The sequence below is a fragment of the Argentina anserina genome, chromosome 5 (genome assembly GCF_933775445.1).
Source record: "Argentina anserina chromosome 5, drPotAnse1.1, whole genome shotgun sequence".
NCBI classification, from domain to species: Eukaryota; Viridiplantae; Streptophyta; class Magnoliopsida; order Rosales; family Rosaceae; genus Argentina; species Argentina anserina.
In genome coordinates, this window is record NC_065876.1 from 20,884,622 (window position 1) to 20,905,838 (window position 21,217).

Here is a 21,217-nt window from a genome sequence, read left to right on the forward strand (position 1 = left end):
CAATCTTTTACCATTCGTTTTCGTTAAGAATCGACTTTATATTTACCTCCCATTCATTCCATACTGATATTTAACACCGTAAACGAGAATTTTGCACAAGTTTTATTCTCTGGTCTTCGCCTGCTACCCTAAAAAGGAATTAGAATAACAATATCGCATGGGAATTCAATTTTCTTCTTAAGACTCCATTTTTCGTGTTTTCCATGATTTATGATTTTACATATTCGTCAAACTAGGCATGAGGAGTTCCAACGATGTTACCGTTTCTCTTATAGATTATGATTATATTAAAAAAATAATAATTATAACAGCAAAAAAGTGTAACATTAATTAAACGAAAGCCAGTGGTTAAATTAAAAATTTGCAGTATTAGACCACAGCAATGTAATTTTGCATAAAGGTACGTTAAAAGCCTATCCCTGCTAGTCTGCTACATACAGGTCTTGATATACAACGAAGAGTATAGTCCTGTCCAAATGTGGCACCTATGTATAATAATGTCTCTGTTAGCTTTTTCCCAGATAAAATTATCAAGGGAATGTCAGTTATCCTTGCAATTTCTCGAGTAGTTAGACATTGACAATCTAGACTGTGATTGAAAGAAATCAAAAGGCGTGGCAGTACCAAAAGATCTCCGTGTAGCATTGGGTGAATCCGACAGTAGAGGTTCAAAAACTGGATTTCTGTTCTTTGGTTGAGTTATTGACAATGGAGAAACTTCTTTTTCTATGCCTCTTGTTTGTGGCTCAATGCTCCCAATCGACAAGATAGGCCCACCCAATCGTTCAGCTTGCTGTAATGTATTGATTTTGCTTGGCCTGTATGTATACCTGAAGTACTTCAAAGCTAGAATTGGACCCATCCCTGCTGCAACTATGAGCTGTAATGGACATAAGGTTGGGCAAGTGGAAATCTAGTGAGATGAAATATTGATTTGTCCATCATCTTTTATTGTTTTGTTTCTCAAGAGTTGAAAACAACGGCTTTTTAAAACGGGGGGGGGGGGGGGGGGGGGGGGGGGGGTTAATGACATTAATTAACTATAAAGAGTCCCACATTATGTTATTGTCCTATGAACCATTTTACGCCTCATACTGTAGTGTTCCTAAGAGATTACAGATGCATACAACCTTCCTCTGATTTCTTGTAACTACCTACCCAATAAATCAATGATGAATTGATGATATGCTGAGGCCTTATCCTAAACTGTAAAAGAAAGAGAATTCAAAGAAAGAATGGCAAAGGAAACATACCAAGATTGTGATCCAGTAAGAAGGCTCTCTACACAAGCGAAACATAATTGTATACATCCCTGATCTTGGAATGGCACTGAAGATCCAGTTGATGAAGTAGAAGGCAGCTAAATTGCCCCATATAGCAAGATGCTGCAAGATAGTGAAGGAGCTGTGCAGAAATAAACAAACTCAAGCAGTCAGTGACTGAAAGCATACTCAAAACCATTTTCTTCTGCAACTTTAAGGCAAAGTAATCAACAACAAATCAACTGAATTTCACTATAAGAGTTCAATTTTTTAAACCATGACATAACCTCCACTTATTGAAAACATTAGCGTGCGGGAGTGTCTGTTTTTTTTCTCTCTAGTAGATACTTAGAAGTTGAAAAAAGAAGAAGTCAATAGTGAGTAATTAATAAGCTTACTTTGTCTCTAATGTCATTACAAAAGCCTGTAACCAAATACACCCAGAAAGCGCCACCATTGAAATCTCCTCCATTTCACTCTTTTCATAGGCATAAGCATGTATGCTGATCACAAATACAACAATTGCCTGCAAGTTGTACCTGAAATCAGATCATTGCAGAAAAACAACCCGTAGAAACTACATAACAGACTAGTTTGCACTAATCATATAATTGAATATATATATATATATATATATCAATAAAAAATTCTTCAATCGACATCCTTATGCATCTTGGGAAAAGATAGCTTTATATTACACAACTAAAAACAGCAATCACACAGAGAACCCAGGATCAGACCTCATCATAACTGTAAACAAAGTGCCTAAAATTATTGAAATCAGAAAGAGCAAATCAATTAAAATAAACTGATATGCTCCAGTACCTTCCTATCACTCATTAATCATTGAATGGGATTTACGAATTGTACTTGCTAACAGTTTTAAGTCTAAAAGGCATCAGGCATGCACAGCTACTTCTAACTAATAAGTGACTAACACTAGGCTCAAACATAAATACTAAAGCAAAGATTGTTGTCCAAGGGAGAAGATATCCTCAGAGCCTATATTTTAAAAACATGAACAATGACTGACACATCAGCTTTCCAGTTTAGCAGTAAGGGACAATTATTACACAAAGCAAGAAACTATAATAGCATATAGAACTCACGTGGAAAAGGGACCGCCCAAACCATCCAGCAAATGTGCTAGGATTCAGAAGCCTGTTTGAGGAACAATACAGAGTTAACCAATAGTAAGTATAACATTGCTGCAGAAACAGAATCGCCACTGAACAATCCATGAGAAAAGAAAGTCTAGCACATATGAATTCTAAATAGGACAACAAAAATTAAGCGTCAATCAAACCTTCCCGCTTGACAGTAGAATAGAATCTGTGGATGCTGCATAACTGTTTCCTCACTAAGATCTTTATCAAGAACGCTGGCTAGAACAGGTACACTGGTGTAGAAGACATTATAAGCCATCAAGCTAACAGAATTGAAAAGACTGGTTCCAGAGACCCCTGAAATAAAAGAGAAACTGACATGTTCCAAAGTCAATATACCAGACAGTGATCATGATGTAAAGACAAACAGAAAGTTCACTTGACTATTCAGAGTCCATAATAAGATATCAATTGAGTAGCATATGGTTGGTGAAACTCACAATATCTGGATGAAACATATGACCAATGATTTATAAAAAGAATACTGGGACAGAAACGCTGTGCGGTTGTACGAGTAACGCCCATGAACAAGTATCAATCGTTTCAGGAATCTGAACTCTGCAAACCAGTGGAAGAAGTCACATAAGAGTCAAACCAAAAGACTTGATATACACATTCAATGAGATGAAAAGACGTATGTAATTGTTCTCTATTTAGCGTGTGTGGACATCCTACATTAACTAAGACGATACTTGGCAACTTAACATAGGTTAGTTAGTTTGTTTCATAATATTCTGGTCAATAAGAAAATTGCATAAAACCCTCAGTTGTGCAAAATTTAAACAACTATAAATAAAAAAAGGTAGGCAATATTAGATTATTAAAATTTTGACAAAAAATTATTGCGTTTGAAAAATTTATGATGTCATAACTATCCTGACTATCAAGGTCAGCTGTCAGACAAATGACTGGTAGCAAAGATTCAGATATTCTAAACCCAACTGAAGATGACGGTGCCTAGGGGTTGCTCAATATTCATAATAAGAAACAAGCAAATTTTGAAAAAGAATCTTTTGAAAAAAAAGTTGTTTGTAAGTACCAAATATCTATTCATCTGGCATAAATTGTTTAATGGACTGTTTAAATAAAACAAGAATAAAATGTAATCAAAACTTCTTTTTTTTGAAAGTTTAACTGTTTTCAAATTGACAAACTTTTGCTGCTGAAATGTTGAACACTTCTGACAATACATACAGATTTATAGCTGACCATAATAACCCAAAAAATTTGCAATTTCAAGGCTTCATCAATTAACAATAAGAAGATAATGGGTGTGGGGGAAGGAACCCTGTCATTTAAGTTCACCTATGTTTCAAACCAGTAAAGAAAACTAAAAAACAATTTTTCTGATCATGTTTACAGTGCAGAGACACAAACACAGCAGATATCAATCAACTTACTCCCAATACTATAATCAGCAGCCCTAGCTGCCTGTAGTCCTTCTCGTCCACTAATGCCAACACCAATATCAGCTTGTTGTATCATTCTCACATCATTCCCACCATCCCCAATGGCCAATGTTTTATAGTCACACAATTTTAAAATCTCCACAAGCTGCAAGTTATAAACACTGCATAAGATTTTTCTTACTCCCAGCAGAAAATAAAGGATTACAAACAGATAGCATAAACCAGTAACATTCAAACTATTAAAGTTCTCAGATGACACATTGCATCACTTAGTCTCCACAGCCTTGCAAATTGGGAAAAAGAGATTGATGTTTAAATATCTTGTATTTAATGTACAAAAGGACCACTAGATGGCATGTAAAAAAAATGCTATATCAAGACAGGGATTATAATATGGTTGGTTAATAGAAATCCTACAATTTTTCAGGAATCTCATTACTGATGTAACAGTTTATAATGGAATACTAGACCCATGAAATTGGTTAGCCGATTCTGACTCCGTATACCAAGTTGTTAGTACTAGACAGGGCTTCTGACTAGTACGGTTTTCAGGAATCTCATTACTTGCCCAGATGTAATAGTTCAGAATGACATACTAGACCCATGAAACTGGTTAGCCAATTCCAACTTGGTATACCGAGTTGTTAGTACTATACATGGCTTCAGATTAGGTAACCATATGAATGATGAAAGGATAGCTAAGAGAAAGATCAAATCTTAGAAACCTTCTAAATTCTTGTACAAGAATAATGCCATGTGAATCCTAGAAACATGCAAGTGCATTACACATAAGAACCAAGATCTTTCCAAACAGACTGTTGGAACATTAAGACATCCAAGTTTCAAAAGGCTAGATCTTCTACCCCTTTTGGTTTCTATGAGCACATAATTTACTTGCATAGCAACTTTGCTAAAAGGATTATGGAAAACAAGATACCTATCTCACTTAAAATCACCTAACAGCTACCAAATGCACACAAAAAATCAGTACTTCAAAGTTAAAATGATACTAGCAAATATATTTAAAATTTAAAAATTAAAAAACTTATAGGGCACCTGAGCTTTCTGTGATGGTGTCACGCGACAGCATATAGCAGTCCTTGACAATATTGCCAACTCAGTAAAAGATTTCCGATAATGCTTCAGTGCAATTTCAAGGGACCAGCCATCAATTACAAACGCCACATCCTATCAAGAAAGGGATAATGTAAGTGAATGTTTATAGAGTAGTAGAAAAGAATAATTCTCAAGGTCCCTAAGAAAACATGTCACATAGCCCTTATGCTCAAATAACTGTGTATGATGGTATGCCTATAGATTGTAACAGATAACATCAAACATGCAGAAAAAATTTAACCGCATCCAATGCAATGAGTCTGAATGACAAAAAAGAGAATCACCAAAAGACATGGATTTGTACCAGACCACATCATCGACTTTCTAGTATGGACAAGCTAATTAAAAAGTCACTAATATTATATATGCAACATATGAACAATGCCAATAGACAAGTATGAATTAAAGTGTCTTTTAGGTTTACTGATATACTCACAGTTGGGCTACAGTAGAGAATCTCAAGCCTATGTATGCAAATAAAATTCCCCAAACATAACCATTCTATCAACCTGAAACTGGATTCAAGTAAACGGTAATATCCATCATCTATCTACCCAATTGGTGTCCCAACTCCCTTTCAAGAATACATTGCAATAACCATTTACAAACAGTCAACAAATCTAATATAATTATTAAAGGCTCCAAATATATCTTGATATTAAACAATCTGCAAATAAGAGCCTCTCTTGATATTGAAGTCTAATAATTCAATAAAATCAATAAATTATTATCAACTATTCTAATTTTTATTGCTTTTATTGTTCAAATGGATGGACCGTATACGCAGAGTAAATTGGCTGTGTGATGGGTGAAGTGCACAAGCTGTACCTTAGGTTCTGAAGTTGTTATCCGCATTGTAAGTAAAACTCTCTCTAAACTTCTATGAACTTCATCTTCGGTCTTCCCATCAAGTAACAAAAGCTGGCCCTTTGGTTCTATTCAAAATGAGAGAGAGAGAGAGAGAGAGAGAGAGAGAGAGAGAGAGAGAGAGAGAGAGAGAGAGAGAGATTAGTAGTGCATAACATTTGCGAAGTGGTTAGACGATATTCATTGAACGCGGAAAGAAAATTTATCATACTAATACATTGAAAAGTAGACCACACAGCACAACCAGTTATGGAAATTAAATGTAGACACAAGGAAATGTAGTTAAGGATTAAGACACAAAAGCTAGCAGACTTTTGCTACTCCATCTGCCAAAGCAGAAGCATAATAACACATTACATATAAATCGGCAAGCCAAGCCTCATGACAAGAGAGTCATACACTTTTTAATTCTTTAAATCAAGACATCCATCAGTATTTCGCACACAGGTTCTTAATAAATTGTAAAACACAAATACCCTGGAAACAAGTGTAAAATTTAATAGACAGAGTGATTGAGTGAGTAACATGTTAACAACCTGGGGAAATGAAATTGCATGAAAGGGCTATCTGTATGGCGGTGTTCTGCTTGTCTCCAGTAAGCATCCAAAAATTTATGCCAGCTTTCCTCAGTGTCTCAATCGTCTCTGGTACACCATCCTTGAGAATAACACCCCGACAGCAAGCCAAAGTCAAGTATTTGAAAATAAACATCAAATAATTTACCATTAATGATGTAACAAATTAACAGCAGTAGAAAAGTCGGGTTTCCAGCACTATAGTATAATTCACCTGTAGGCGATCCTCTATTGCAGTAACTCCAAGTATTTCAAAATCATGTTCTAATCTTTGACAGACCTCCGCTAGCCTCCACTGCAATAGAGAGTCCAAAAGCAATTGGTAAGGTCAAATAAGATGTATCTGTAACTCATTATACACAGATATACATTTATGCAACACTATTACCATGTGTGCGACTGTGTGCCAACAACTACAAGTTAGAGAAAAAAAATTTAGATGTATACTTTACCTCCCTATCAACCAATGTGCTGCTAGCCTCTTTATACATCAAAGACCATTCTTGATATTCCTCTTCTTTTAGTTCACGCCAAGCTAGACACAGCGTTCGTAGTCCCAACTGAGCATACTGCTCAACAGCTTCCATAATTGTCCTTGTTTGCTGTCCTGAAGAATATCATTGCGATTATTGAATGCAAAGTAGCTATGACCACATTTTTCTTATGACTACTTAATAACTTTTTAAGGAGTGTACACACATATTGACAACCCAACCTCAAAACCTCTAGATTATTGTACAATATACCTATAGTAAACCCATCATATATGGAACCTCTAAAAAATAATCCCTACTAATTGATATTAGTCGATAACCAACCTTTTGGTAAAATCAATTAATAGCAGAAGGTATTAGGATTCTCTTAGGGATGAAATGAATAAATAATACTAATTACCAGCACATGCATAAGGAAGAATCGATTCATCTGCTCCCTTTGATAAAAGAATAATCCTTCCATTGTGACAATCCTTTACCACTACTGACATTCTTTTTCTATCAGAAGTGAACTCCAGAATGTCCAAGGCTTCATACCGAACTGTAGAACCATTGAATTTGATCTCTGCAATTCAACAGTGGAAACTATATTATGGGTCCTACCATCATTACCAATCATTTATGATAGTGAAAGGAAAATGTAGCTTACCATGAACGTTAGCATTTTTATTGAAAAAAACCATATGTAGCTGAGCCGCAGCATGAACGAGAGCATCCTCATCTTGAGATTGTGCCTTGTACACGATACTTCCAGTTTTGCTACAAGATAGAAGAAACATAAAGATATATTATTATAGAGGTGCATCCATTCTGGCGGTTAAAAAAAGAGTTCCTACAATTTGTTCTGGTTAGAACTTTTCAAAATCTGAATACCCAATTAGTAAAAGAATGAAGTGAGACCTTTGAATGGGTATGACTGTATTACATATCGCCATAACTGTAAGGAAACGTATAACATCAGAAGAGCCACTGGAAATAGCATCAATGAGGTCCTCATCTGCATGTCAAACTTGAATGCCTTAGAAACTAAACTTCAAACAGTGTTACCTAAAAGAGATCCTACAAGTGCCGGTAAACAAATCATTCTAGATAATATGTTCATGCTTAAGGTACCCATAGAGCATCAATGGATGCCTAGTATTTGTAACAGTCCAACAGATTTTGCTTCTCCATAAAAATAAAAATAAAGAGATTATGCTTCAGCGACTCAGAAATTCAGAGAGATAGAAGCCTAAGAAAATGGACTAATATTTCAATCAAACTATAACAAGAGAAACAAAAAGGTGAAATTAAATTTCTACATAACACTGTTCTTTCTCAAGGACAATTTTTCACTAGTGTTTTGTTTTTATTTTCAGAACAGATCCCACCACGACTGACATTCCACACAAGGCGTCTCCAAGTAACCCATATTGGCAATTATATGCACAACCAAATAACCAACTCAAGTCTTGGAAATAAGAGTTCTTTATGTATATTGTTTGGAAATTTCAGGTCATCTCATATACATTTAAAGCAGAGTAAAGGATTCAAGTACAAGATTTCATGTCATGAGATAAATAGACCACAATTTCATAAGTTGCAAAATGTTGAAACAAACCTTTTAAGGCATTTCCATTCCCGTTCCCATAGTAAATGCCATTGATACAACACCTTCTAAATATCATTTTATTTTCTGTTAGGGTACCAGTTTTATCAGTCAATATGTACTCAACTTGTCCCAGGTCTTCACTTATTGCTGTACTGCCACATAGAAGAGAGATCTCTTGTAATATTAACAATATTACTCGATTCTTTCAAGAATACTATGATTAGCTTTGACTATTTTGATACCAAATAAACTTACTTTGTTGCATGGGCTGGAGTTTCCGTTTCTCGATCAATCATTTTACTATCCCAATCAATAAACTTTGCGTACAAGCTCTTGACAAGGTCAAGAGATACCTGTCAGAGATAAGGAATTCAGTAGCTAGAAAAACAGTATAGAGTTGACCTGAAAAATTACACATATAACCTGTAGTAGCTATATGAACAGACATTTAAAAGCTTCAAAATTGATGCTATGCTTGCACGTAATATATGCATCACCTGACTAGCTAAGCTATCTAGACGAAGACAAAAACAGCTGCCACTGGCCTTGCTATATTCAACTTAAGGCAGGAAATGTCATTCTGTAGAATATATAAGTGAATGCTGGATTTATTACTAATTACTGCAGTATCAAGCATTTAATCATTTTACAAAGTACAGGTTATGATTTGTTTTTTTTTTATATTTTGATTCTTACAAGTTAAACTCAAAAATTAATCAGAAGAAAAAAATAATAATTCGGAAATGCAGATGATATAAGATGTTGATCATGTGAAACCAAGAGACAACAATGCAGACAACCTAAACTATTATAAATAAATAAATAAATCTTCAGGAACTTACCTTAATTGATATGGGTATCATGATGGAACAAAGTAGTTCAAAACGAAGAGGGATTACCAACAGTTCGTACCAAGGACCTTCTTCTGGATATTCAACATACCATTGCTACAAGAAACAAATAAAAAATTAATAAAAAAAGTAAAAAGGAAATATAATGATAAAAAGGAAACCTGAGCAGTCCACATGTTTAGTGATTAGATTCAATAGATGAAGAATTTAAAATGTATACATGCCCCGCAATAAAATGCATAATATTCATCAAATCATGTAAGTCATTGTAACTCTTTAAAAGATGGAACCAAAAAAGATATGCACGAAAAAAATGAAACGACAGTCCACACAAGTACTAATCCTAGCCCCCACAGATGGTCGAAAGCAGGTTTCAACATCCCTGCTGACATGTCATTATGATGTTATCTATTTAATTACCAGCCACATCTACAATTCAAAACGTTGATATGACTAATTCCAGAAAATTAACTCTGCTGTTCACAAGCTGTATAGCTGAGGCATACCTTCTTTGCTTCTGTATCCTTCCAGACATTACCGGCAACACCTAGAACCATAACCACCACTACTTGGAAAACAAAGATAGCTCCTGTCAACTTGTCAATCATAGCATCAACAGCTGTAAGCTTTGGCTCAGGAATTCCCCTAGTCATACCAAGCTTGGTTTCATTGCCTAAAGAAAACAAAAATACAAGATATGAACATTGATTATATAAAGAAATACAAGAAAAGCATCACAGCTAGATTCACCTACTTTAAGTATATAAATTACGAAAGACAAGCAGAAACAATATAGGAAAAGAAACCATCGGCAGAATAATGTGTATTCTAAGGTTAATATCACTTTCGGTTCTGTTTCATTTACCTGTAACAAGTTGAAAAATATATATTTAGCACGGGGACTGAATGACAAGAAAGACACATGTTAAACAATTTTTTTTATTGCATTTGGTTGAGATATAAAATTATGATAGGTCAGTCATCAAATTTTTTGTCTATATATTGTTCTATTTCGTCAAAAGAATATCGTATATTATTTTTTTATCATATGATTGGTCGTGTAGGGACATCACTCCATTGAATGCCCAAAAATTCCAGAAAAACAAACTCTTCAAGTCAAATTTCCACAGGAAGGAAAGAATATATATATATATATATATATATATATATATCACACTAGCACCATGTACCAAGTTTTGGACGGCTTAACAAAATTTAGAGTCTGGAAATTTTATATTCAAAAGGAGCAACATACTTCTCAACCCTTTCATTATTTCAGAGAATCAATTATATTTTATTCAAGAACTAACAGGACTAAGTTTTTGTTTTTACCACAAGAAGGTCAAGAAATTTTTTGGCAATATATCAAACTATCAGCATCAAAAGTATACATGCTACCAGATATTTAGAAATCAATCCAAATAAATAAAAAACATTTGTTCATACTCGATATTTCAACAACTTCATGACTATATATCAGATTGAAAAAAAAGGTCTATATAAAATAATATATTATAAGCAAACTAGAACAGAATTTGTTTTGAAAAGAACAATTACTTACCAGTGTAGACTGCTACTCCACAGGCCCACTCTGTATTTCGCAAGTAACATGACTGAAGAATGGTATTCTTTATGGTTAATGGGCAGAGGTCATTATCAATAAATGGGGGAAACAACCGCATATTCGCATCAAATCTTCGGATATCCTTATCAGGATTAGGGCACTCAATTACACCCTGTTGGGCAGAAAATATTTATAAAAAAAATCAAATGAGCACCAATTTCACAACATAGAGATGAATAGTTGAATACAAACAGAACTTCCCACTATGTTTTCTGTCTTGCCATCTTGGCAATAAATCTAATAATTCATTAGAATTAGCTATGAAAATCTTGCCTTAATTTTGTGCAATAATTCAAGATCTATCCCCATACAAGCTGGTGGTATGACCCTGGTCTTCAGATCAGTTTCTCCATCTAGGGCTGCAGTCTGGAAAACATGTAATCTCATTAGGCCTTTCAATGCTGAATGGTCACATTAATGAGGAACAAAGAAGACGCAGAAAAAAAAAATGACAAAGACAGCAGAGTCATAATGATACTGGGACCAGCTTAAATCATAATTGACCAAAAATCTAACAGAATCCCAACATCAGCTCTTTTAGAACTTTAGAACTTCTTCCGATTATGTTGCTCAAGCATGATTGAATATTTGGTACGGGTCTGAAGACTCTCGTCCACTTAACTTCTTCTGATAATATTTTTAATTCACATTTAGGAAGACAGATACACTCAAAGCGAGATATATTGTACTCCAGCTTGGTAGTAAATCCACTGCTTTAATGGTGGACTTAAACAGCCTAGTACATACTTGAGAAAATTCATATATAGATGAGACAAAAGGCTGGTTCATTACCTCTATATAGCATAGGCCTTGGGCTTCAGATGTACCAATCAAAACTAGGTCACATGGCACTTCATCATTCTCCCGCAGCCAAACTATGTTACCAAGACGAATATCTTGCGCTTTTATCTAAAACAGATATCATCAATGCCAAGATAAGATATAAGAGTCTAATAAAAGTTACAATAAGCAGTTATTTCAGCAAAGTTAAAACAGAAAATAGACAACATGTATCCCATCCACTATATCAATCAACCAGATTCGAATCATTGTTTTTGTAGGAAGATGCAGAGTAGTGCATAAAATTCACTGAACTTAGAGACCTACAACTAAACCAGCTGGGCAAAAGTAAGATAACACAAGTAGCTTGATTGACCCAATTCAAATAACATTGCAACATAATCCGGAGGGTATCAGCAATTGGAAACTGGAACAAGTAAGAGATTTTTTCTTTATACACATATAACCCTAGTTTATTTCTCTAGATTTTAGAAGAACCCGAAAATGTACAAGATAACTGGAGTACAAAAGAGGACAGGAAGTCATGAGAACCTAAATTTTTTAAATACGAGAATGCTATTCATGTCACTGCAGATTTCCAATCTAGCAGTGAGCCTATAATTTTATAATGAGTATACTAGTCATGTCACTAATTAACATTCTTTTTTCGCATTTATCAGAGTTTTCAACTGTACGAAGCTGAAAGTAAGGCCACTATTCTGTGTAGACCACTCCAACTTGAGATTACTATGGATTACAATCTAAAAACGTACCAATCCCTCCTACTTCTATAAGTCACAGTTATGGGCTTACTGCCCTCGTCCAAGCTCATTTCAAGATTTGCTGACTACCATCATAACTAAGTTCAGACATTAATTGTGTAAATGAATGTTTACACACTAATGTTTATGGCTTCAATTAAGTTAAGAAAACCATCAAAAGGGCATACTCTTCGCTCACAACCCTAAAGGTTATGCTTGTGTTATCATCCTTGAATCATGGTACTATAGCCTCATTATTTTTAGTTACTTTTATTATACAAACTAAGGAACTATTTAATTGTAATTTTATGGGGTAACAAAAGTAACTTAAGCCAGTTTGCTACTAAATTGCTAATGCATGAAGTTAATTAACAAAACAGAATATCAGTGATAAGCAAGTTACTTCACCTAGTCAGTTGATTAGTTGACACTAAATATAAAATAATTGTTATACTGTACTTAAATTGCCAGCCAATATGAACTAAGGAAATGGAAAAGAGAATTTACGAGAAGTCGTACATACATGTTTCTTGATGCCATGCCTAACAACCCAAACTTCTTTCTCGTTGGCCTTCTTGTCAGAGAGATATCTGTTGTAATCATCCCACGCCTCTTTTGTTGCAGAGACAGCAAAAATGAAGATAAGCGGACCCCACGTGCTGGCAGGATTTACCGGAGTAATAAGTGACCACAGCTGAAGGCAAGCAATCAGCAAAAAGTACTGATTCATGAAGCGGCTGAAATCAGAGAATGAAATCTGTCAAACAAGACTACCAATAGTTCTTGTACTTTCACGTTCAGCCTACATACCAGGCTCGACACATAAACTAAAGAAGAACAAACTACTCGTTTTAATAAACAGTCCAATTACAAAGGCTATATGCAGGCTCTATTATATTATATCGATTCATATTGTGTTAAATTATTGCTCTAGAGTATATATTGTGTTAAATTTTACTACGAAACGCCGTAATCCAAAACAGAGCTTTTAGTTTGTTAATAGTGCACATTACATCTATTCTATTCACAAGAAATCGAAACGAACTGAAATAACCTCAAAAAAAAATTACAGATATATATAAAAAAAAAAAGGATGACCTGAATTGCTCCCATAGATTCTTGGGGAGAAAATTCAAGACGGTGTACTTGCGATTCGAGATTCGGTTGTCACAGTAAGGATATTGCGATGAATCGTCATCGTTTATGTAGATGAATCGCTTCATTTGCTTTTTCAAATTTCCGATGCTCAATTGTCACTACTTACAATCCCACGCACTAGAACAACGAAGCTCCTCCATACAAAACCAAATCACTGTAAACAAAAAACCGAACAAGAATCACCGAAACGAGAAGATCCGATAGTGTGTAATAAAACCCTTAGAATTCGAGTACGATCGAGAGCGCGAGGAGGTTTCTCTCACCTGGATTCGATGATTTGAGTGACGGCGGAGCTCCCCGGCGGTGGTCAAGTCAACTGCAGCGGCGTTTCAGATCATTACTGGGAACCGAACAACGCAATGAGATCAATCTCTGCTTATACCCACTAGTGTGTTTAAATTCTTAAGACCCTTTCTAATTGAACAATCTTCCAGGGTAAAATCGTAATACTCAACCCCTTGCAATAAAAAATGTAATACTGAAAGTTAACAGGGATAAAATGGTCATTTGACAGTAGCGAAAAGCTTCACTCCACCATTCCTTATTTATTAAGCCTCGATTGTGTTTTTTTTTTTCGATGGCTTCACTCTACCTCAGCCATAACCCTAACCCTAATCTTCTTTGTTTTACCTCCAAAGCTTCGCCTTGGTTGAGGTTTCATCAGAATGTTCTCATCCGCCCAAAGACCAACCAGTTCCGGGTTCCGGTATGCCGAGTTTCTCCCAAGTTGGTCTTCCCCAATCTACAAGCGGACGACTTTCGTCATCCTCTAGATAGAGAGATCTCTCGGCGGTTTCGAGCACTGTCAGATCCAACTGAGTCTGAAGAGGCTTTAAAAGCTCATTTCCTTGAAGAAGAAAGGCTCGTCGAGAATGACGATACTTTTATTCTGGTCGGCCCAAGTCAGCATTCTAATCTATACGAGTTGTTGGCTGAGACCTCGGAGATTCTTAACGTCGGGATTCCTTTACTATATGTTCGGACTAATCCTATACCATGTGCTCGTACCGTACCCCTAAACGATAAACCATTTGTTGTTGTCCATACCGGTCTTCTGGACCTTCTCACGGTACAAGAGTTGCAAGTTGTTTTCGCTCATGAGTTGGCTCATCTGAAATGTGATCATTATCTTGTGCTTAAAGTTATGGATCTGCTCGTCCAAATCGTTAAGTTCGTACCTACTTGGTTGATTTTTCTAAGTCCATTGGTACACTTTTTTCGTTGGGGTCAAGCTGCAGAGCTATCTTGTGATCGTGCATCGCTTCTTGTTGCACAAGACCCTAAGGTGGTCATCTCTGCCATAATGAAGTTAACCGGGGGCTGCTCATTGATAGATGAACCAGATGTTGATGCATATTTGGCACAAGCTCATGCGTACGTCGGAGCTTCCCCCTCAAGCCCCACAGGGAAGCATAGGGATTCTCAAGCGACGCGACTTGCTCATCCTGTGCCGAAAGTACGTGCTTATGAGATTGATCTATGGTCAAGAAGCAAAGAGTACGCAATGCTTCTAAGCTCTGCAACAGATTAATCAAGGAGTGCAGATGAAAAACAAAAAAGAAAACAGGCCAGGCAGAGGGTCAAGCTCTTACTTGAAGTAGATCTTAAGAAAGCCTGTGGAGCATGGAAATCAAAAGCACAGTTGCAGGAGTAATTTGTTTTTGCTAGTTTGAGTGGGTTTATAGATTTTAGTTTGTTATCATTGTTGTTAGGACTTCGGTGTCCGTACCCAGGCCATGGCACATGAGAGTGATGAGACTAGGTGCTTTTGGTTTTGCCAAAGGTGGCTAGCAACTATAAAAAACTGGATTTTATGAAGTAAATTTCTATCAGAGGTGTGCCGATTTACACGAAAACTTTTAAGTTTTAATTAACATCGCCATTCGGGGTCCTCTAACTCCTCCAGTTTTGATTGCTTTGGTTCATGGTATTAGATGAGTTATTCGTGCTTCCATTTTTCTGGTAAGGATCGATAGGTTGTGAAGAAATATGGAATAAAAAAGAACTGAAATGAATAAGAACTTGAGAGCTACAAATTTTCAATGACTAAAAACTTATAAACATTTATCTACACTTATATGTTTATAACTGATTTCACTTGTATGTAAGGCTTGCAGGGAATTGTCATATATCGCAGATGATCTCTGTAATGATTAACAGGTATGTTGTTGCATGTTCTCCTCCAAGCTGGCTGCATGTTCTCCTCCAAGTTGTTGCTGAATGTTCTCTTCCAAGTTGTTGTTGCATGTTCTCCTCCAAACTGGCTGCATGTTACTGCATGTTCTCCCTACACGTTCTCCTCCAATACTCCCCCTCAAGCTGGATCAATGGAGTCTTTTGATCCAAGCTTGGTAAGCAGACGATTAAATTGGGCTGTAGACAGAATTTTTGTGAAAATATCTGTCAATTGATCACAAGATCGAATGTACGCAATTTGAAGCACCTTGGACTACACTTGATGTCGAATAAAATGACAAGTCACCTCTATGTGCTTGGTACGTTCATGGAACACTGGATTTGCAGCAATGTGCATAGCTGCTTGGTTATCACAATGTAATGTAATAGCAGAAAAGCAAACAATCCTCAAATCTTGAAGTAAGATTTTCAACCAAATCAGCTCACATGCTGCAGATGCCATGACCCTACATTCAACTTCAGCACTTGATCTTGCAACCACAAACTGATTTTCACTCTTCCAAGTCACTAAGTTCCACCAACAAAAGTGCAATAACCAGTTGTAGACTTGCGATCCAATGTATTTTCAGCCCAATCAGAATATGAATAACCCTCAAGAGTGAAATGACCATTCTTTTACATATAAATGCCTTTAGTGACAGTTCCTTTCAAATATCTCAAAATTCGTTTAACAAGCTGCAAGTGAGTGGATGTGGGAGCATGCATGAACTGGCTGACCAAACTAACAGCATAAGAAATGTCAGGACCAGTAATGGTAAGATAAATAAGTTTCCCAACAAGTCTTTGATACACAGAAATGTCAATTAAAGCTTCTCCTGGATCATCAAGTTTCAAGTTGCTAGGAAGTGGAGACTGAGCAATGCTATTGTCCTGTATATTAGCTTCTTCCAAAAGATACACAACATACTTTCTTTGGTTTAGAAACAGTCCAGAAGATGAATGATCCATCTCTATTCCAAGAAAGTATCTTAGAGAACCAAGATCTTTAATGGAAAATGTGGAATGCAAAGTTGATTTAAGAGACACAATCTCATCCTGACTGTCTCCAGTAATGATCAAATCATCAACATACATTAAAACAATCAACCTACCAGCACTTCCATTTTTTATGAACATAGATGAGTCAGCATGGCTTCTCTTAAAACCAAACTTGAGAATAACAAAACTAAGCTTGGAATACCAAGCTCTTGGGGATTGTTTCAAGCCATAAATAGCTTTATGCAAATTGTAGACAATACGAGGTTCATTCTCTTTATCATGTTCTGGAGGTAATCTCATGTAAACATCCTCCTCCAAATCTTCATGTAAGAAAGCATTTTTGACATCCATTTAATAAAGAGACCAACCACTATTGATAGCTACAAAAAGTAAGACTCTTACAGTATTCATCTTTGCCACAGGTGCAAAAGTCTCCTTGTAATCCACTCCAAATATTTGAGTGAATCCACGTGCCATAAATCTGGCCTTGTAGCGTTCAATAGTGCCATCTGAGTGAAACTTGATCTTGTATATCCATCGAGCTTCAACAACTTTGTGACCCTTTGGAAGTTGAACAAGACTCCAAGTTTGATTATCATTTAAAGTTTTCAACTCTTCTTGCATAGCATCTCTCTATACTTGTGACTGATTTGGTTCTTCAAAGGATTTAGGTTCTCTAAAAATACAAAATTGATTTAAAAACACAGAGTGAGAGTGAGTTACCTTGTTAAGAGTTGCAATATTCCCAAATGGATGCTTTGGAGTATACGTTTCAAAACCCTCAAGTCTAACATTAGATTTCCTAGTCTGACTATGATACCTTCTTTGAGATTGCTCTTGATCTCTTACATCATTACAATATCTTCGTATGCATTATGATCAGTATTGTCAACAGCATGCTGGCTAAGAGAGGGATTAGATGGAGTCCTGTGATCAGAAGAAGAACTTGATGAGGCCTTGCCACTTTGTTCATCATAAACCTCTCCATTTTGCTCATCTGCAATATGATTAGCATTGTGCTGCTCTTCACTGATAATAGAACTTTGTGTAGCAATATCAAACAGAAGTTCCCCCGTAAAATCATTTTCCTTGGACTGAAAAAAAAAGTGAGACTTATCAAACCTTACATCTCGAGAAACAATCAACTTTTTGGATGAATGATCATAACACTTATACCCCTTTTGGGATGATGAGTAACCAAGAAAAACACATTTAGATGCTCTCGGGTCTAGTTTGTCACGATTGTGTGCTAGTATATGAACATAACAAACACAACTAAAAATTCTCAAATGATCGATGTTGAGTTTTCTTCCTTTAAGAACCTCAAATGGTGACTTGAATTCCAAGACCCTACTAGGTAAATTGTTGATGATATAAGCAGCAGTTTAGATTGCTTGAGACAAAAAAGATTTTGGAACATTTGCCTGCAACATGAGAGCTCTTGTCTTCTCCAACAAATCTCTGTTTTCCCTTTCGGAAACACCATTTTGTTGTGGTGTTCTCACACAACTTGTTTAATGTAAAATTTCTTGATCACTTAAGTAATTTTACATAACTTTGGATGTATATTTAGTACCATTATCTGATCTTAAAATGCAAATGGAAGAAGCAAAGTGATTTTTAACAAGGTTGTGAAAATCTTGGAAACATTTTTGTACGTCATTCTTATGCTTCATTTGATAAACAAAAGTTGTTCTTGTGAAATCATCAATGAAAGTTACATAGAATCTATAACCATCAAAGGAATCAACTCTTGCAAGACCCCAAACATCCGAGTGTATTAATTCAAAAAGCTTAGATGCCTTGGACATAGAATTGGAAAATGGCAATCTTGTAGACTTAGACTCGTGACATGTTTCACATTCATAAGATTTCTTACTAAAACTCGGAAAAAGAAAAGACATAACATGACTTGAAGGATGCGCTAGATGTAAATGACATAGATGTTGAGAGGATAATTCTATAACAAGACCTTGAGAAAGACTCAAAGAAGACGAAATGTAGTAAATGTCATTAAGATAGAATCATTCACCAATCTTCTTCCCTGATACTCGATCTTGAAAGACAATATTAATTGTTGAGAAGATTGCAAGACAATCTAATGAGTGAGTAATTCTTCCAACAGTGAGTTTAAATGGAAAAGATGGAACAAACATAATATTAGAATGAATGTGACTCGAGAATAACTTAAGCTTCCCTTTTCCCAAAATTGGAACATTTTTACCATTTGCAACAGAGACATGAGAAGGTGTTTCAAAAACATGAAAGTCACTCAAGTTGGTAGCATTATTAATCATGTGATCAGAGGCACCTGGATCTACAATCCAAAAATCATTATATTTGCACACATCCAAAGTTGTTGAGATAACACAAATGATACCTGGAATTTCTTCTTGTTGAACCAAATCACCCTCAGCAAGGTAGCCTGCAAACTTCCCTAATATTGCAGTGGTGTCTCCACCTTGTACATTCCCCTGCCTTTGTTGAACAAATGTTGCAAACTCATTAATGAGAGTAATTGGGTTTGCAGTAGAGCAAAAGCTCTTGTTTCAGCAGCCTTCTCTATCTCATGACTAATAGCTAAATCTACATTCATTACTTTCTTTCTAGTCTCCTCTCTCTGAATTGTGTTGCAAACATTTGTGAAAGTAGGCAGCTCTGATGACATTAGAACATGGCTTATCAGATCTTCATATTCTGAGCCAAGACTAGATAGTAACTCAAAAATTTTGTCTTTCTCAATTCTCTTTAAAAGAGTAGCACGATCAGTAGTAAAAGGTCTATAGATTTCTAACTCATTCCATTTCACAGAAAGATTTCCAAGATGCTCAATGAAAGTAAGATTACCTTGTTGAGTCTCTGCAAGCTCCTTCTTGATTTGGAACACTCTAGCAAAGTTATTCAGATCACCATACAAACCCTTGATTGCATTCCACATGCTCAATGCCGAGTCCGAGTATTGAAGATCTGCACCATCTTTGGTTCCATGGAGTTAATCATCCAATCTCGGATGAGTTGATCTTGAGGTAACCAAGCATCATAATCTGGAGATGAAGCTGCAGGCTTCTTGATCTTGCCATTGATGAAACCAATCATCTTTCTTCCTCCAATAGCAAGAGTCTAGGACCATGAGATATAGTTGAACTCATTCAACAAGGTAGATGTAAGACACAAATTTGTATCTGTAGATTCATATTTAGAACCAGAAGAGGATGAATCTGAAGCAGGACCAGAAGAATTTCCTCCAGTCATCTTTAAATGATATGAGAAATAAAATGAATCTTAAGAAGCATAAGCATGTCCTATGAGGATCACTACTCTGATACCATGAAGAAATGTGGAATCAAAAAGAACTAAAATGAATAAGAACTTGGGAGCTACAAATTTTCAATTACTAAAAACTTATAAACATCTATCTACACTTATATGTTTATAACTGATTTCACTTGTCTGTAAGGCTTGCAGGGAATTGTCATATATATAGCAGATGATCTCTGTGATGATTAACATGCATGTTGCTGCATGTTCTCCTCCAAGCTGGCTGCATGTTCTCCTCCAAGCTGTTGCTACATGTTCTCCTCCAAGCTGACTGCATGTTGTTGCATGTTCTCCTTACACGTTCTCCTCCAATAGGTAGACACGATCCAATTGCAAGCTTATGCTTAGGCGTAGTTTGGAAATTATTTCCACTGAAATCCTCCTATTCTGGTGTGTACGTACGTTCATTTTTTGTGCCAGGGAAGTTCTGTAATTTTTTAGCTTTCACCGTTTGAGTTTGAGAGTTTTGATGGTGTTTTTCTCGAAACTCTATGCTCATAGCTTGACATTTTATTTTCTCAGATTCTATGTGGACAAACAATCATGATTCATGAATGTTAATTAGTGTAAATCCACAAGATAGGAAAACTGAATTAGTGTGTAGACCAAATAAAACATGTCAGCCTACAAGAGAATTCACTAGCTACTATAAATATTTTAACTGGTTTAAAGCTTTAGAGTTTAGACCTTAGACTATTGATGGATATCTGGAGCAGGAAGCTTAGTGCCAAAAGCTTCAATTTCTCTCTTAATCAGCACACTTCGTCTCCAAGTTAAGTCAGCGAAGGAGTCGTTATGCCTACTACTTGAGGAAGGTCGCATTGGGGCTGGAGGGCATATAACGTTCTAGCTTCCTTGGAATTAATTGGGAGGTGTTGAAGATGTCCAGTTGATCTGTTGATTCCTTGGGATTCTTCGGTTCCATTCACTTGTGACTAAGAATTCATCTTAATTAGTTGAGCAAAATCTAAGAACACATAGCTAGACTGAGACTAACATAGCCGATGCCTCAATATATAGATAGAGCTAGTTTTTCCTCTTTTTTTTTTTTTTTTGAAGACAGATCACCTA

At 35.9% G+C, this 21,217-nt stretch overlaps 2 protein-coding genes across 2 annotated transcripts; one reads left to right on the forward strand and one right to left on the reverse strand.

Moving 5' to 3' along the window:
- Window positions 1–319: 319 nt before the first annotated feature.
- Window positions 320–14,065, reverse strand: LOC126794520 (phospholipid-transporting ATPase 2). The gene is made up of 25 exons (XM_050521263.1): window positions 13,918–14,065; window positions 13,595–13,808; window positions 13,020–13,233; window positions 11,748–11,864; window positions 11,229–11,321; window positions 10,893–11,067; window positions 9,838–10,004; window positions 9,323–9,427; window positions 8,736–8,833; window positions 8,490–8,632; window positions 7,790–7,886; window positions 7,539–7,648; window positions 7,290–7,454; window positions 6,848–7,002; window positions 6,610–6,690; window positions 6,357–6,477; window positions 5,782–5,888; window positions 4,894–5,025; window positions 3,829–3,982; window positions 2,869–2,986; window positions 2,569–2,742; window positions 2,372–2,423; window positions 1,661–1,788; window positions 1,254–1,404; window positions 320–880 (listed from the first exon to the last, which is right to left on the reverse strand). Exons 2-25 carry the CDS (start codon window positions 13,717–13,719, stop codon window positions 542–544), a joined length of 3,321 nt encoding a protein of 1,106 aa, XP_050377220.1. The 5' UTR covers window positions 13,720–13,808; window positions 13,918–14,065; the 3' UTR covers window positions 320–541.
- A 166-nt stretch (window positions 14,066–14,231) lies between these two features.
- Window positions 14,232–15,185, forward strand: LOC126795711 (plastoglobule-localized metallopeptidase 48, chloroplastic-like). Its single transcript, XM_050522485.1, has one exon. The coding sequence runs from the start codon at window positions 14,232–14,234 to the stop codon at window positions 15,183–15,185; it is 954 nt and encodes a 317-aa protein (XP_050378442.1).
- Window positions 15,186–21,217: the final 6,032 nt, after the last annotated feature.

Excerpts from the sequence above, each read along its gene's own strand:
- LOC126794520 (XM_050521263.1), bottom strand. The coding sequence starts at position 13,719 with ATGAAGCGATTCATCTACATAAACGATGACGATTCATCGCAATATCCT. Across the intron at positions 11,068-11,228 it reads AATTATTGCACAAAATTAAG|GGTGTAATTGAGTGCCCTAA; the intron begins GCAAGATTTTCA and ends TCTGCCCAACAG. Across the intron at positions 2,743-2,868 it reads ATATGTTTCATCCAGATATT|TTTCTCTTTTATTTCAGGGG; the intron begins GTGAGTTTCACC and ends GGAACATGTCAG.
- LOC126795711 (XM_050522485.1), top strand. The coding sequence starts at position 14,232 with ATGGCTTCACTCTACCTCAGCCATAACCCTAACCCTAATCTTCTTTGT.